Below are 18,048 nucleotides of genomic sequence, written 5' to 3'. Positions count from 1 at the left end.
GTCTAGGATCAGTCTCTTGATTGAAAACCTGTCCTTTCTCTGGGGCAGTGGTTCCCAGAGTTGTTCTGCCGCTTGTGCAGGGAAAGCCCCTGGCGGGCCGGGCCGGTTTGTTTACCTGTCGCGTCCGCAGGTTCGGCCGATCGCGGCTCCCAGTGGCCGCGGTTCACTGCTCCAGGCCAATGGGAGCTGCTGGAAGCGGTGGCCAGTACGTCCCTCGGTCTGGAGCAGTGAACTGCGGCCACTGGGAGACGCGATCGGCCGAACCTGCCAATGTGGCAGGTAAACAAACCGGCCCGGCCCGCCAGGGGCTTTCCCTGCATGAGCGGCGGAACAAGTTTGGGAACCACTGCTCTGGGGTATAAATTGTTCTGCTCCATCACAAAAGAAGTTAAATCTGGAAGAGGGATAATGAACTGGTTGGCCTTCTAAACAGTCCCAGCTGGAAGCACAGACACATGTTTCCAGTGAGGTTGGAACAACAAAGAGCTCTGAGATTTGGACCTTTACTCCTGCATCTTTTTCCTGAAAGCTGAATCTCTTGTTAAACCCAGCAGCCACCAGAGCAACATGGACATGATGAAACACTCTCCCATTCACAGCACACACATTCTTGGGGACTGATGTGTTGGGCCCAAGGGAAGTTATTATATTTAGCAACACTTGGCTGAATTAATACAGTGAATAGCAACTCTCCCTTCAACACTTTAAGGCAAATCCTCTGGTTCTCCCGTTCTCAACCCACCTTCTCCACTGGACTGGTTGGGTGATGTCACAGGGAGTTTTATGACATCATAAACAGAGCTTGGCTGAAGTCTGGTGTTTTTCCACTTTAGTCATTTTCAGAAGTTTATATATTTTTTTCAAAATATTTTTTTTGTGGTGAGTTCATACCACTGAGCACGGTAACTTCCACCCCCACCTTCCTGCATATTATACAGCCCCGGACTCACAGTGATACAAACTCTCCAATCTGATCTCTCTGTGAGCTGCCCATGGTGAGGGATGGGCTCGCTCTCTGATTTCACATCCATGAGGGGTTTTTTCATCAAATACTTGTTGCCGCAGTTTCACAAATTCGATGAGATGGTATGATACAAGGGAAGTTATTCCAATTCATGTTCTCCTTTTGGGATGTATCTACAGCAACACATTTCTCCACACTGAGGTTGTTTGGTTCCCCAGGTATCCAGAACCTGTAAGACGGAGAAGTTGATGTGTCAGATGTCAGACATATCATTATGAGTGACCCAGGGGAAAGAGTTGTAACTGGTGAGGATGGAAGAGTGGTGGAAATGATAACCTATGAATCCTCCAGAGAGATTCCCCTTCCTTCCTAAAATGGATTTGTAGCTTCTCATAATGATGCCCTAAGAAACTTTCCCTTTGCTGGACCAGAAACATTTAGCTCCAGTAGGTGACAGAGATCTCTCTCTGAGACACACACATAACCACTATACTGTATGTGAATCTGCTGGACAGTCTTTATCCCAAAAGGTACTCACACTGCTGTCTTGTTATATGGAGTCAGATCCAGCCAGTGCCACTGGCCTTTCTTCTGTTGAGCCAGACCAATATAGTAATTCTCCACTTTGATTCCAATAACTGTTCTTTTTACATAATTGGAAATGAAATCCTGGATAAAAAAAATCAATTTAAATTTCACTAGATTCAGTTACTGAGCAGACAGTAGCAGCCAGGCAGGAATCTCTGGGGACTGTGAGTCTGGTGCTGGAGGTGTTGATGGCTAAGGAAGCCCATGACTGAGTGACCCTGGAGCCAGAACTACTCACTCAAACTCAAGAGCAGGTGTGTGTGTGTGTGTGTGAAGGTCTCCTCTAGGGCTGGGCACTGAATTCCCAATAGAGTCTGACCCCCAGCAAAGATACCTGCTCAGTTCCCGTGTTGATTACGACCAGGTGGGAGCCCATCCCTGTGCAGTTCCTCTCACTGTCATCCCAGTTCATGATGTCTTTAGAGAAGTAGTAGCAGCTGGCCTGAAAGGGCTCCCAGCCCAAGGGGCAGCATGTCCAGACTCGCCCTGTGAGGGAAGAGAAATCCAAGGAGAAGGAATCATAATAATTAGAGATGGAAAATTCCTACTAGCGACATCTTTGCCATTATCTATGGACAATGTTGAATTGTTCCCTCCAGTTTACTCTGAAGGGGTTGATGTATTGTTAGAAGACGTTAGCTAACATGGTCAGTAAGCCCAATGTGGACAAGGCAAGGTAGACTAACATGTTAGCTGACATGTTCTAACCACATACCTTTAAATTCTCAACTGGACAAAGCCAAAAATGACTCAGTTAATACAGTTTCCACCCCTTCGCTTGGGAAGACATCCATAGTCTAATGGATATGGGAATGTTAGTGTTAGAGAATATTTCCTCAACCTGAATTGCTCTTCTTTTTCTCCCATTATACCTCCTTTCTCTGACCATTCTCAATTAACCCCTCCCCATCCTACTTGTTTACACCCTGCCTGTGCTTGAAGAACATTGCTATTTCTCTCCTTAGCCCTCACTTAACCCCTCTGTACAGACTTCATTTTCTCCTCAGGGGTGAATCCCTGCAGCCCATTGTCACTGTTTTCTGTCAGTCCAGACCTCGGTGTGAATCAGGCCACTAGCCCAGAACACTGACATAGGGGTGATTTCCTTTCTCTTTCGGTGTCACTGACCTTTCCCTTCATCTCTCCCCACGACACAGTGCCACTCTGCAGAACCCTGGGGCAGGGCCTTGTGCATTTCACAGCTTGGATTTCCCATGAGGAAAGTGACTGGTAAAGGAGAGAAAAAAAGAGAATGGATACAATATTTCCCTCCTCTTGCTCCCACATACAACCTGATTTCTTCTCCATCTCCTGGCCAAGAACTGTCACAGTATGGTTGCTCCTACTTGGGTTTGCTTTATTTTCATACATACCCAAACAATCTCCCATAGGAGAGAATAGGGTAGCTCAGCTTCCTTCATCTGGGAGAGTGGGGGGGGGGGGGGGCGGCATTCCTTCAGTGGGAGAGCCGGAGGCTAGAATGCAACATTCTTTAAACTTAAAAGCCAAACCACCCCATTGATATAAACAAAACAACATCAAAAGGAACCAGCTGCAGGAGTAAAAAGAGAATGCAGGCAGAGGTCCAGCAACAGAGTGGGGGCTACTCAGTTTATTGCACCCAATGCTGCATGTATGATTACCTGCCCTATGGGCAGATGGCATATGTGAGCATTCGGTGCAAGGAGCTCCTGGACCTCAGAGACTGTGTACAGGTTTTGAAGGCCAGAGAGGCTGAACTGGAGGAGCTGAGGGAGACAGAGAGTACATAGATAAGACTTTCCAGGACACAATAGAATGGTTCCCCCCGCAGTCTGACAACCTCTGTGCTGTTGAGGAGGATGAAGGTCCCAGGGAAGGAGAGCATCTAATTGGAGAAGAGGGAAACAATCCCATAGTTGGGACCCTCCTTCCAGTTGATGTTGTGGTATCCTCTCCCACTGAGGATACCTCTCCGGGGGAGGGAACTCCAGCTATTAGAAAGAGGCAGGTATTAGTAATAGGCAAGTCAATCATTAGAAGCATAGATAGTTGGTTTCAGAGGAACAGCCGTGTTAGTCTGTATTCGCAAAAAGAAAAGGGTTTTCCATGACCGGGAGAACTGCATGGTGACTTTCTTGCCTGGTGTGAAGGTTGCGGATCTCTCGAGACATCTAGATAGACTTATGTGTAGTGCTGGGGAGGAGCCAGTGGTTGTGGTACATGTAGGTACCAGTGACATAGGGAAGAATAGGAGAGAGGTCCTGGAGTCCAAATTTTGGCTGCTAGGTAAGAGATTGAAGTCCAGGACCTCCATGGTACCATTCTCTGAGATGCTCCCAGTTCCACACGCAGGGCCAGTTAGACAGCAAGAACTGTAGAATCTCAATGCATGGATGAGATGATGGTGTAGGGAGGAGGGGTTTAGATTTATTAGGAACTGGGGAAACTTTTGGGAAAGGGGGAGCCTATACAGGAAGGATGCACTCCACTTAAAACAAAATGGAACCAGATTGCTGGCACTTAACATTTAAAAGGTCGTAGAGCAGTTTTTAAACTAAGGGCTGGGGGAAAGCCGACTGGTGTGGAGGAGCATGTGGTTCAGACATCCCTTGGGAAGGACCTATTAATAGAGAATCTCTATGTCCTAGTGAGGACGAGAGGATGGAAAATGATAAAATACAGGCAGGGTCTGATCAGAAACAGTCAAATGAAAAAAAGTCGTATTCAGTTACATCATGTAATGGCAGACAGCTAAAAGGAGACAAGTTTTTAAAGTGCTTGTATACCAATGCTAGAAGTCTAAATAATAAAATGGGTGAACTAGAGTGCCTCATATTAAATGAGCATATTGTTATAATAGGCATCACAGAAACTTGGTGGAATGAGGATAATCAATGGGATACAGTAATACCAGGGTACAAAATATATTGGAAAGACAGAATAGGTCATGCTGGTGGGGGATTGGCATATGTGAAAGAAAGCGTAGAATCAAATGAAGTAAAAATTGTAAATGAATCAAACTGTACCATAGAATCTCTATGGATAGAAATTCCCTGCTCTAATAATAAGAATATAGCAGTAGGGATATATCACCACCTGACCAGGGTGGTGATAGTGACTGTGAATGGGAGATTAGAGCGGCTATTAAAATAAAAAACTCAATAATAGTAATAATAATAATAATAGGGGATTTCAATTATCACCATGTTGACTGGGTACATGTCACCTCAGGACGGGATGCAGAGATAAAGTTTCTTGACACCTTAAATGGCTGCTTCTTGGAGCAGCTGGTCCTGGAATCCACCAGAGAAGAGGCAATTCTTGATTTAGTCCTAAGTGGAGCACAGGATCTGATCCAAGAGGTGAATATAGCTGGACCACTAGGTAATAGTGACCATAATATAATTAAATTTAATATCTCTGTGACAGGAAAAACACCACAGCGGCCCAACACTGTAGCATTTAATTTCAGAAAGGGGAACTACACAAAAATGAGGAGGTTAGTTAAACAGAAATTAAAGGGTGCAGTGCCAAAAGTGAAATCTCTGCAAGCTGCCTGGAAACTTTTTAAAGACACCATAATAGAGGCTCAATTTAAATGTATACCCCAAATTAAAAAACATAGTAAGAGATCCAAAAAAGAGCCACTCTGTCTAAACAACAAAGTAAAAGAAGCAGTGAGAGGCAAAAAGGCATCCTTTAAAAATTGGAAGCTAAATCCTCGTGAGGAAAATAGAAAGGAGCATAAACAGTGGAAAATGAAGTGTAAAAATACAATTAGGAAGGTCAGAAAAGAATTTGAGGAACAGTTAGCCAAAGACTCAAAAAATAATAGCAATTTTTTAAAAAAGTACATCAGAAGCAGGAAGCCTGTTAAACAACGAGTGGGGCCACTGGACGATCGAGCACTCAAGGAGCACTCAAGGACGATAAGGCCATTGCGGAGAAACTAAATGAATTCTTTGTATCAGTCTTTATGACTGAGGATGTGAGGGAGATTTCCAAACCTGAGCCATTCTTTTTAGGTGACAGATCTGAGGAATTGTCCCAGATTGAGGTATCATTAGAGGAGGTTTTGGAACAAATTGATAAATTAAACAGCAATAAGTCACCAGGACCAGATGATATTCACCCAAGAAGTTCTGAAGAACCTCTAATGTGGAATTGCAGAACTACTAACTGTAGTCTGTAACCTATCATTTAAATCAGCTTCCGTACCAGATGACAGGAGGATAGCTAATGTGATGCCAATTTTTAAAAAGAGCTCCAGAGGTGATCCCGGCAATTACAGGCCTGTAAAGCTGACTTCAGTACCAGGCAAACTGGTTGAAATGATAATAAAAAACAATATTGTCAGACATATAGATGAACATAATTTGTTGAGGAAGAGTCAACATGGTTTTAGTAAAGGGAAATCATGCCTCACCAATCTATTAGAATTCTTTGAGGGGGTAAACAAGCAAGTGGACCAAGGGAATCCAGTGGATATAGTGTACTTAGATTTTCAGAAAGCCTTTGACAAGGTCCCTCACCAAAGGCTCTTAAACAATGTAAGCTGACATGGGATAAGAGGGAAGGTGCTCTCATGGATTGGTAACTGGTTAAAAGATAGGAAACAAAGAGTAGGTATAAATGGTCAGTTTTCAGAATGGAAAGAGGTAAATAGTGGTGTCCCCCAGGGGTCTGTTCTGGGACCAGTCCTATTCAACATATTCATAAATGATCTGGAAAAAGGGGTAAATAGTGAGGTGGCAAAATTTGCAGATGATACAAAATTACTAAAGATAGTTAAGACCCAGGCAGACTGCGAAGAGCTACAAAAGGATCTTTCAAAACTGGGTGACTGGGCAACAAAATGGCAGATGAAATTTAATGTTGATAAATGCAAAGTAATGCACATTGGAAAGCATAATCCCAACTATACATATACAATGACGGGGTCTAAATTAGCTGTTACCACTCAAGAAAGAGATCTAGGAGTCATGGATAGTTCTCTGAAAACATGCACTCAATGTGCAGTGGCAGTCAAAAAAGTGAACAGAATGCTGGGAATAATTAAGAAGGGGATGGATAATAGGACAGAAAATATCATGTTGCCTCTATATAAATCCATGGTATGCCCACATCTTGAACACTGTGTGCAGATGTGGTCGCTCCATCTAAAAAAAAGATATGTTGGAATTGGAAAAGGTTCAGAAAAGGGCAACAAAAATGGTTAGAGGTATGGAACAGCTTCCGTACGAGGAGAGATTAATAAGACTGGGACTTTTCATCTTGGAAAAGAGACAGCTAAGGAGAGATATGATTGAGGTCTATAAAATCATGATTGGTGTAGAGAAAGTAGATAAGGAAGTGTTGTTTACTCCTTCTCATAACACAAGAACTAGGGGTCACCAAATGAAATTAATAGGCAGCAGGTTTAAAACAAATAAAAGAAAGTATTTCTTCACATGACGCACAGTCAACCTGTGTCAGAGGATGTTGTGAAGGCCAAGACCATAACAGGGTTCAAAAAGAACTAAATACATTCATGGAGGATAGGTCCATCAATGGCTATTAGCCAGGGTGGGTAGGAATGGTGTCCCTAACCTCTGTTTGCCAGAAGCTGGGAATGAGTGACAGGAGATGGATCACTTGATGATCACCTGATCTGTTCATTCCCTCTGGGGCACCTGGCACTGACCGCTGTCGGAAGACAGGATACTGGGCTAGATGGACCTTTAGTCTGACCCAACAGGGCGATTCTTATGCTCTTATGTTCTCTGCTGTCAGTGGTAAACAGTTCTACTGACTGACTGGTGCAAGACAATCTTGGTCAACAAGGCAAACAAGAGCAGTGTCTGACCCACATGGGGCGGGTTGACGTGGGTGTGGCCAGGAAACAGCTCATTAACATCGTCATGCCTTGCTGAGCAGTAGCAGGTGTTGGGGCCTTCAGTGTTGTTGAATCTGGGTATTTTCTTAGCCTATTTACATGTGTACACTACTTCAGGAAATCACCTCTTCCAGAGCTCCCAGGGCAAACACCAACATCATGTCCCAGGAAGCAGCTCTGCCCCAGGAATTGAGTCTAGGTGCACAGATTAAGGAAGAGAGAAAACTCTTGCTGTTTGCCACGGTGCCCCCAAAAGAACCTGCATCCCAGAACTAACCTTGGTGCAGATCCCATCAGTCCCACAAGCACGGGAAGGCAGAGCATACTGGAGGTGAACCACTGGCTATGAGACCGGTGTGAAGCTGAAACTTTGGGTGTTGTGAAACATTGGACACATTCCAAGGAGAGAAGGGGCTGTACGAACAGGATGGGCTGCATCTCACAGGTGATGGAGGGGCTAATCTTCTGGGTTGGAGACTAGCTGGCAGTCAGGAGGGTGTAAAACTAACAACACATGGGGGAGGTTTCTGAGGGGGCGAACACAGTACAAATGTTTAAACGTCTAACTTAAAGTCAAGATGTTGGGAACTTCTTGAACGGAGGAGGCAAAAAATGTGAAGAGAAGTGTTTTTTTCAATTGCATATGTACCAGTGCCAGGAGCCTGGGTTATGTACAAGAGGATCTGGAAAATCTCACTGATGAGAAGAAATTTGATATAATTGGCACTACTGAAACCTGATGGGAGGCTTCACATGCCTGGAATGTTAAAACTACTAGTTATCACCTGTTTAGAAGGATCAAGTGGGTAAGAAAGATGGTGGGTGGCTGTGACACTCACAGCGTCCCAATGCCAGAGGGCAAGGGGCTCACTGGTAACAGGTAATAAGTTTCAGCTGGCCTGAGCAGTTCAGTGTACCCCAGTTCACTGATGTCATAATCTGTGTCTAATAGGTGTCACATAACATGTCATTGGAAAACTAATAATTCACCAATCATTAATTGTCTTGGGTGATGTAAGTATATGGTGTATATTAAAAGTTATGAATAGATAGGCTGGAATTATATCTAAAATGTATATAAACCAGGCATGTAAGAGGGATTTAGTAAACAGGTCTGCCCTAGACAAAGGAATGTGTTTGCTTCTCTGACCAGCCTGGTCATCAGGCAGAGACAATGAAGGTCTATTTTCATATTAGGTAAACAAAGCTATCAAGCTAACAAGCGGGGAAGAGAAACTTTATCTGAGCTATAAAGACAAGGGACCTGAACCTCAAATGATAAGCAATGTATCAACTGATTGGGTATAATATTACTGTATTATGAAAGTCTATTGATTGAGATATTTTATGAAAGCCTATGACACACTAGTGATTGATATCAATGTGCAATGTCTGTACTAGCAGAACATAAGGGATTATGAATACTCATTGATTTCATGCTTTAAAGTGTGTGTCCAAACAAAGGAAGAAACAGGTCTCTCCCAGACAGGATGGAATGTCACAGTTATCTACCTGTCCCCAATGAAAATAACCAAAGTGTGACCCAAAATAATGGAATCCCCACTTACACAGAAAATCAGCGGGGGAATGGGAAGTCCACAAGAAGGGAAGAACAGCAAAAGGTCTTCCTGCCTCTTGAAACAAGGTTGTTGAACTTTGGAAGATATAAGCCAGGACAGAAATTATCTTTGGCATTGATCACTGGACAGATACAAGGGCCTGGGGCTCTTGCAAGCCAAGAAAGGTGGATCCTTCAACCAAGGCGGGGTGGGTTTGAAGTCTCTGGGAACTGAATATAGGGGAGATAGCTGCTTAGGTAAAGATTGTACCTTGCTATATTAAGTTTTAGATTTTTAGATATGTGTTTTCATTTTTATTCATTTGGGATCTTTTTTAACTTTATTCCTTTTGCTTAGCATCACTTAACCTATGTCTTATTGTGAATACATTTGTTTTGTGTTTATTATAAACCAACTCAGTGCTGTGTTTGAGGGGAAGGTGTATTTATCCCAGTTAAGTTAATAAGCTGTAATGTACCTTTGTCTCTTTAAATGATCAAACATACATTATTTTCCTGAGTTATCCAAGAGAGAGCAGGACACTTCAGGGCACACAGGATCAGGAAAAATTTGGGATGGGGGTGTGTTAGAGTCACCCTGCAAGTAGTAACCAAGGCTGGTGGAAGTTGGAGGGTGGCTATGGGGCTGTAGAAAGGCTGCTGGAGTCAGAGCTGCTGAACCAGGGATGGCTGAACACAGACACTCAGGGTGATCTGCATACTTGCAGGCTGGCTGTGAGTATCCTAGGCTGTGAGTTACAGCTGCAAAGCATTGAAAGGCACCCAGGGTTGCAGGACAAGTGCTGACACAACCCACCACTGGTTTGGACTGAACCCTAGAATTTGACAGTGGCACTCTACATTAAAGATACTATTACCTGCTTTTGAGTTATTAATAACTCAAAACCACAAGATCGTCAATGTATATGGATCAATGTGATAACTAACAAAACCCAGGAGGAGGTACGGATGGGAGTCAGTTACAGACCAGCAAATCAAACTAGGGAACAGGATGAATTGCTCCTTCCTGTAAAGTTGTGGAAAGAAAAATTGTGTTGTTATGGGGAGAATTCAATTTGGAAGCCAGTAGTAACCCTCATTAGAGTTTCTAAAAATGATGGATGATCATTTTCTAACAAAAAAGGTATTGCACCAAACACATTTTGGACAGCACCATGAACAGCTGAAGATGAATTATCACTGAACTGAAAATTGGTGGTTGTCTAGGGACCAGTGATCATGCCCCAGTTACATTCCTTGTGGGCAAACCTAAGACAGTCCCAACCAGTTATGAGTGTATGTGTGTGTGTGTGTACACACACACTTTCTGCTTCAAAAGACCTAATTTCCCAAACCTGAGGAAGATTATGAGTGAAATTGATTGGGAGGAAAAATGAAGACAGAAAATTGTGAATGCAAATTGGGAGTTCTTTAAGGAGAATTTATTAGATGGCCAAAAACCCATGATTCAGAAATTGTGATAGAGAACTACTTTGCTTAAAAGCCCATTCCAGTTAAGAGGTCAAGTGAAAACAGGAATTAGAATAAAATATGTATATAAAACCAATGGAGAAAGGGGAAGTAGATAGAAATCAGTATAAATTAGAAGTTATGGCATATAGAAAAATGTTAAGGGAAGTTAAAGACATCAGGGAAAAATCCATGGCTGACAAGGCTTAGGAGAATAAGAAATGTTTTTTAAGTATATCAGGAACAAAAGAATTCCTAAGAACGGTATAGGCCCATTACTATGTGTAGATGGTAAAATTGTTAATAATTCTCCAGAAAAGGCAGAAATATTCAATAAATATTTTGGTTCTGCATTGGAAAGAAGCAGGATGATGCATTCATATCACATGAATATTATGTACTTTCCAGATCATTAGTAACTAAGGAGAATGTTAAACAACAGTTACTAGGGATTAACATTTTTAAATCAGTAGGCCCAGACAACATGCACCAAAATGTCCTGAAAGAGGTGGCTGAGGAGTTCTCTGGCCCACTGGTGTTAATTTTTAGTAAATCTTGGAATTCCAAGGAAATTCCAGAAGACTGGAAGAGTGCTGTTGTGCTATTCAATTCAATGCAAAAAGGACAAGTGGTATCATCTGGGTAACTGTGGGCCAGTTAGCCTGACATAGATCCCAGAAAAAATATTAGAAATATTGATATGGGCATCACCCAATAAAGAATTAAGGAAAATAATAGAATTAATGCCAATGAACATGGCTTTGTGGAAAGTAGGTCTTGTGAAACACATCTGATTTTATTTTTGGTTAGATAAGTTTGGCAGATAAAAGTAACTGTGTAGATATATTTAGAGTTTTGCAAAGCTTTTTAGCACCACATGACATGTTAATTAAACAACTAGCACTGTACTACATCAATAAAGCACATGTTAAATGAATTAAGAACTGGCAGATCTCAAAAAGAAGTTGTCAGTGGAGAATTACCATTGCGGGGGGTGTTTCTAGTGGGGTTCAACAGGGAGCAGGACTAGACCTGATGCTATTCAACATTTTCATCAATGATCTGGAAGTAAATATGAAAGAACTGGTGATAAAATTTGCAGGTGACACAAGGATTGGCTGACTGGTAAACAATGATAGGGCCACACAACAACCAAACACACAGAGAGACCAGATTGAAGGCAGAAAGGTACAACTCATCACACTGCACCGCAGATTGGCTCTTTTGCAGAGTGCCACAAGGGACCTAGATCACATGGCTTCCCCAGCCTGCAAATGGGTCCAGGCAGAGCCATCCCAAAGGGGGTACGGAGCCTGGGACAAATCAGCCTGTATTGGCCCCCCTTAACATTTTTTCTACAGGTTAAATCTGGTGTGGGGAGGGAACACCAGTGCTGGGGGGCGAGGGACAATCGACAGTCACAGGGTAGCACTTGTGCTAGGGGCAAGGGGGCCCCCTGTGCTGAGGGGTCCCGAAAAAGGGAGAGGTCTGGGGCAGAAGGGCAATGGATGGGGTCAGCCTGGCGCTAGCGTGTTCCAGCGGAGCTAGGATGCTGGCGGCTGGTGCGGCGGTGGGTGAGCAAGAAAAAGAAATAAAACGCATGCTTCCTGCCGGTGAGTGCAGGCCCGACCCCCGCTGCTGACGCCAGGCCCCCCGCTAACCCTCCTGGGCTGGCCTGGCCCCCCGAACCCTTAATCCTACCCCCCCGGGCTGGTCTAGTGCCCCCCGCACAACACATGCACACTGAAGCGCAGAGCCCCCCAAAGCACGGGGCTCAGAGCTGCTGCCCCGATTCGCCATACCCAGGGGACGGCTCTGGGTCCAGGAAATCCCATATAACTTAAAATGATGGCTTGTAATTTTAACACAGTTTCCAATATGCCACATATACAGAATTGGCAAGACCAATTCAGGGATATTGCATCCAGTTCTTTTGTTCCACATTTTATAAAGGATGTTGATCAATTGAAGAGGTTGCAGAGGGCAGCCATAAAAATTATTCAAAAGTGCAAAAATAGCTTTACAGAGACACTTTAGGAGCTCAATCTGTTTAGCTTATCAAAAAGAAGATCAAGAGGTGACTTGATTATACTGTCTAAGTATCGTCGCAGAAAGAAAATACCAGGTACTAAAGGGCTCTTTAACCTAGTGGAGAAATGCAGAACAAGAACCAGTGACTGTAAATTAAAGCTGGGCAAATTTAAGTTGGAAATAAGGCACCGTTTTTAAGAGAGGGTGATTAACCATTGGCACAAACAACCAAGGAAAGAGGTGGATTCTCCATCTCTTGATGTCATTAAATCAAGACTGGATGCTTTTCTGGGAGATAGGATTTAGTCAAACTCAAGTCATTCGTCTCAATACCAGGATGACTGAGTGAAATTCAATGGCCTGTGATATTCAGAAAGTCAGACTAGTTGATCCGTTTTGGCCTTCAACTCTATGAAAATCATTTCTTCAAAAGCTGAACAATGATTACATGACAAAAAAAGAACTTGTAAAACTGTGAATAACAGCACCATCTGGTGACTCCTGCCATAACAATCCTGCAATATTAATCCCAGGATGCACCTCTTTGGATAAAGAGAACATAGAAATTTGCTCTGACTTTTATAGAGGAGTATATCAACCAGGCTACCCTTAAATCCCCAACACTCAGGGAACTGGGAGGAGCATGTAGAGCAGAGGTGGCAAACTACGGCCCACGAGCCACATCCAAATCAAATGTTGTGAGGCTCACAATAAAGTCGTGAGAGTTGGTTATTGAGTGGGGGGAAGCTTTGGATTGACTAGGCTGTCTCTTAGTTCTTGTCTAATGAGGCACCAACCACTGCTTTAAAGCGCAGGACAGCCAACCCCAAGTGCTCAAACATCATGAATCAGAACGCTTCCCCCCCAGATGATGACATTTTATAACATAATAAATTATGGGATCTTATGATTTGCCTTGTGGGCTTTGCTCCTTTCAGGGTCATGTTTTTGAGTTTTTTTCTGAAACCAGGAGGGCTAAAAACTTATTTTTTAAATGAGTGCTATGCTATGATCCTGCAAAATCACATGACTCCAGGATCTGGGGCTTTAAGAAAAACAGCAAATATTGTGAGATTTGTGATAAATAATGAGAGTTGGCAACACTGAGTAATCCCCGGGCTCAACAGACCTGGCAACACTAACAACAACTTGTTTCCCTCCAGTCAATTTCTTCTGGAAGGAAGCTCCAGCTCTTTACTGACTGTATCTACAGTAGATGCTTCCCCAATCACAGAAAATCAGCTGCCTCTGGGGTAAAATGTGGCAGCTGTTTAATGACACAAAGAGTAGGTCAGGACAGCAGAGATCAAGTGAAAACCCAAATGGACCTGCCGGGGGGATTCCAGGAGACAGTGTATAGCTGCCTGAGGTGGGATTTGACATGGACACCAGATTAAACGCTGCTATTGATGTGCAATACATTGCCCGCTCTTTAATTTCCACAAGGGAGCAGCATTTTTTACATATTACACAAAAGGTGTCACTTTCAGCAGCCCCTGGCACTTGAGGGTCAGACAGGGAGGGAGGTGTATCCTCCTGAGTGACCCACACCACACCCTGCAGACCATGACCTACAGCACCCCTGTGCCCAGCTCCCGGCAGTGTATGAGAGCCTGGCCTGGCTGCACTGGCTCCTCAGTCCATGCTGCTGTGTCTGAGACAGCAGGAGGGAAAGGCCCAATAACAGCGACAGAAAAATAATGAAACCTCCCCCCTGACATAGCTGCCTTTCCTCTGGAGCCTGGGGGGGCCTTCAGTCTCCTGCCAAGACTGTAAAGGTTCCCACCGCCAGCAGGGGTGAGCGAAGGCAGCGAGAGATCCAGTGACTGCACACAAATGATAATGGGCTTCATCACACTTGCGACAGAAACCACCGAGAAACACAGGCGTGCTGTGGGGAGTGGTGCTGGTTACTCAGGAGGGGAAACTTTTCTCTCTGTGTCAATAGGCAGAGTGTGGGATGGGGCAATGGATTAACTGTAGAGGAACAGACTATTGTTCCATCTAGCCCTGCATCAGGCTTCTTGCAGAGATTGGTGTTAGATGCCTCAAATAAATATTAATTTAATAATAATAATATATCTCCATATCTAGCTACCTGTCCCACTTTGAGGTTGGGGGAAAGGAGGGACGGTTCTTTCTGGCCCCTATAGAGATCATTTATCCCCTAATGCCTGCGGGTTTTTTACCTTTCTCTTTATTATGCTGCCCTTTTTATATCCAGCAATGGCACCAGACTTGGTTGATTCCCTGCAGCAGGCAGTTCCACAGCTTGAGTTTACAAGCCTTTCATTTTACTGATTCTAAATTTACCAGCCACTATCTTACTCGAGATCCTTTTTGTTTTTGTAAGATGGGAAAAAGGAAAGAAGCAGGGAGGACAGACCCCAAAGAGAGCAATAAACTCCCTTCTTGTTTTATACATTTACTTTTTCTTTGCAATGCAGCCAAATAAACAGAATTCAAAACCCACCCATGCAGCCGGAGATGACACAGGCCTTGAGGACAAGAACACAAACAAGAATGACCCAGGGGCTCAGCCAGCGGCAGAGTTTCCTCTCTTCTGTGGGGCCTGAAATACATAAGGTAAGAGCAGGAATCACACACCCTTCCCAAAGATAAAATTGCAGGAGAGCCCCTGTTTTCCTGATTCCAACACAGTGTCCTGAGACAGATGTGAGGAATTTTCCGAGAATTACACCTGGACCCAGAAGCCTGCAATTAAAAGTGGCTCAGTTACAGGAGCTAGGGTTAGTGCAGGGTCCCCCAACTCTTCTCTTTCTTTTTTTTCTCTCTACCCACAAGACTTGTCTCTCCTCTTCTTTCCCCTTTATTCCTTCTCTCGTCCATTGCTTGGTCCCCCACACCTCCTTTTCTCCCCATAACCTCTCCCCATATATATCTCCTTCTATCTCCCCAGCCACTCCTCCTTTCTCTCATTGCATTCTCTTCCTCCACCTCTGCCCACCTCTCCCTGTTTATCCCATCTTTCTACCTCCATCTTCTCTACTTCCCTTTTGTTTATCCTCTGTACTCCCTTCTCTCTCCTCTCCCCATCCACCTTTCCTTACTGTTTAGGGATCTGTCTACACTTTGAGCTAGGGGTGTGATTCCCAGCTTTAGGATACATACCTGTGTTAGCTTTGATCAAACTAGTGTGCTAGAAGTAGACTGTAGCCATGGTGGCATGTGCAGCAGGAGGGCCTGATGACATACCTAGCATATCTAATGAACACACACTTATGGCAGCTACCCCCACTTGCTGCTTGCACTGCTCCAGGTAATCTATTTTTAGGACACTAGCTCAAACAAAGCTAGTGTGGATATGTCTCCTTGAGCTAAGACTCACACCCCTAGCTCAAAGTGTAGATATTCCCTCCTATGTGTATGTCTACATCGCAAATGGAGATGTGATTGCAGCGTGCGGAAGGCATACCTGTGCTAGCTTTAATCTAGCTGGGGCAGGTAACAGTGGTAGCGAGGACTGGGTGGCGTAGGCTTCAGCACAGGCTAGCCGTCCCAGTACAAGCCCACTGGGGACCCTGGGTGGGTACTTGCACTGCTAGCCTCTGCTGGGGTCCATGCTGCTGCATCTCTGCTGCAATTGTCCACACAGGCATATCTACATGCCCTACAATCACCCCTTCATTTGCGGTGTATATGTAACATATGTCTCTCTCTTCCTGGACTGTTACTCACAGGTCAGTGCTCTAAGTTGCCCAAAGGAATGAAAGTCCAGCTCAGCCTGTTATATAGAATTGTTTATAAAAGTCAGTCAAAGTTGGAGACAAATATAAGTGGTAAAAATTGGGTTGTTTACAGTGAAAAAATCATGACCAGTCTTCAAAGCATCTAGTAAGGTCGGAGGTTGGCATTGTAATGAGCAGTAAGAGTGTAGAAATGGGAGGAAATGTTTATGGTTGAAATCATCCAAATGTGTTTCAACTGGTTCATTTAATGGGGTCAGGTTGACACCCCTTCTTGGACATTGTTTCTGTGCGATCATTGAAATGGACAGAAGGTGATTGCTTTTCTCTCATAATTTCATTATCCCTTCCCCAATCCTTTGGGCCATTCTCCAGCCCTGTTACTTCCTGGTTCCATTCTCTTTGTCCCTCTATCTCATCCTTTCCAGCCATTGTTCCCCCAGTTCTGTATGGTCTTTCCCCAGAACTTCTCTCCTCTATCACTCCCTCTCCATTGCCTTACCAAATCCTTATTTCAATCCATCCCGCCCTACAAAGTGAGATGAAATCCCCATTCTCACCTGCAGTTCCTGGGCTGGATTTCCCCGTTGGGCCCATGGCCTCTCCTAGAACCTCACTGTCCCCACCAGTGACTCCAGGGAATACACGCAGCCACCAGCATAGGGGACCGTTCTACTGAAGAACAAATTGTATTCTGAGCTGGTCAAACACAAATGAGGAGCCTTAATGATGTCTGATGAGATGGCAAGGCTGAGAGCCAGAGCCTGGAGATAAATACCACACAGAAGGTAGTGGAGGGAAGGGGAAGTTTTCAACCGGTCTTGTGATGGCTCATTTCAGACCAGAAGTAGATAATTATGAGACATAAAAGCAACTCCACCCTAGTCCCCTTCCCCCCCCCAAATATATACATAAAAAAGTGAAGAAAATGAGGATGGAAAAGAGGAACTATCCCCCATTCCTGAAATAGTTTATTTCGAAAATATTCATGCAGTTTTGCAACATGTAACATTGTAACATTAACCTTTTATCTTCTAGGTTTGCCCTGTGTCTGTGGGGTGGGAAGGGGAATCTTTAGCCTGTCAGATCTCACACGTTACGGATTAAGCCAGTTTAAAGCCAACACAGGCCTAATCTTTGCTATAAGGGAGGTTCCCCAGATTTAAGATGATTAAGCCAGTTTGATACTGCCTGTTTTTCTAGGGTTTGTCCCCTATCCAGTACTCAGACAAAACCAGATGTGGCTTTGTCGGGAATCAGACACACAAGGTCGTGCCGGCAGGGATGAGGCAGCATGCTCTTAAAAATGGAGCTCCCCTGTGAGGTGAGACCTCGCTTTCACTGTGAAGGGGAAGGCGTATGCTGTTCCTGGACGTACTGGCATGTGTTCTGTGAATGTGTGACAGGCCACCCTACTCTGCCATCGTACATTTTTTGTCTTTCATTATCAGCTTTCTTTAATCCTTTTACATCATGTTCATTTTTAACATCTTTTTCTACAAAATTAGGCAGTCTAGTTTTTAGTTTTCTCTTAAACAGAATGTCTGCGTGAGACAATTAGGGTGACCAGATAGCAAGGGTGAAAAATCGGGACGAGGGTGGGGTTGGGGGGGATAATAGGCACCTATATAAGGAAAAGCCCCAAATATTGGGACTGTCCCTATAAAATTGGGACATCTGGTCACCCTAGAGACAATCCATGTTTCAAGGGTGCTGCCTATAGTTAAGCAAGCCTAAGTCAGGATTTGAATTAGATTCGTTTGTTTTTTTTAGTAGCTTCTCTATAATTTTTACACCATTCTCCACTAGATCATTTGGCTGTGGGTATCTAGGACTTGCTGTAATATGCCAGAACCCGTAATATCTCACAAAT

General features: G+C 44.0%; 1 protein-coding gene across 1 annotated transcript; it reads right to left on the bottom strand.

Annotated features, from left to right (window-relative positions):
- Positions 1-294: 294 nt before the first annotated feature.
- LOC125623541 (C-type lectin domain family 4 member E) lies at positions 295-17,014 on the bottom strand. The gene is made up of 6 exons (XM_048823097.2): positions 16,736-17,014; positions 14,942-15,040; positions 2,681-2,779; positions 1,887-2,038; positions 1,503-1,633; positions 295-1,193 (listed from the first exon to the last, which is right to left on the bottom strand). Exons 1-6 carry the CDS (start codon positions 16,770-16,772, stop codon positions 1,046-1,048), a joined length of 666 nt encoding a protein of 221 aa, XP_048679054.1. The 5' UTR covers positions 16,773-17,014; the 3' UTR covers positions 295-1,045.
- Positions 17,015-18,048: the final 1,034 nt, after the last annotated feature.

This window comes from Caretta caretta, chromosome 1 (genome assembly GCF_965140235.1).
Source record: "Caretta caretta isolate rCarCar2 chromosome 1, rCarCar1.hap1, whole genome shotgun sequence".
Taxonomy (NCBI): Eukaryota; Metazoa; Chordata; order Testudines; family Cheloniidae; genus Caretta; species Caretta caretta.
This window is presented reverse-complemented; position numbering and strand designations above follow the sequence as displayed.

What these genes read in the sequence shown, in the direction of transcription:
- LOC125623541 (XM_048823097.2), bottom strand. Translation starts at nt 16,772, where the DNA reads ATGGGCCCAACGGGGAAATCCAGCCCAGGAACTGCAG. An exon ending in ATCCAGCCCAGGAACTGCAG is followed by an intron (nt 15,041 to 16,735) that starts GTGAGAATGGGG and finishes TATGTATTTCAG; the next exon opens with GCCCCACAGAAGAGAGGAAA. An exon ending in TCAACACGGGAACTGAGCAG is followed by an intron (nt 1,634 to 1,886) that starts GTATCTTTGCTG and finishes TTTTTTATCCAG; the next exon opens with GATTTCATTTCCAATTATGT.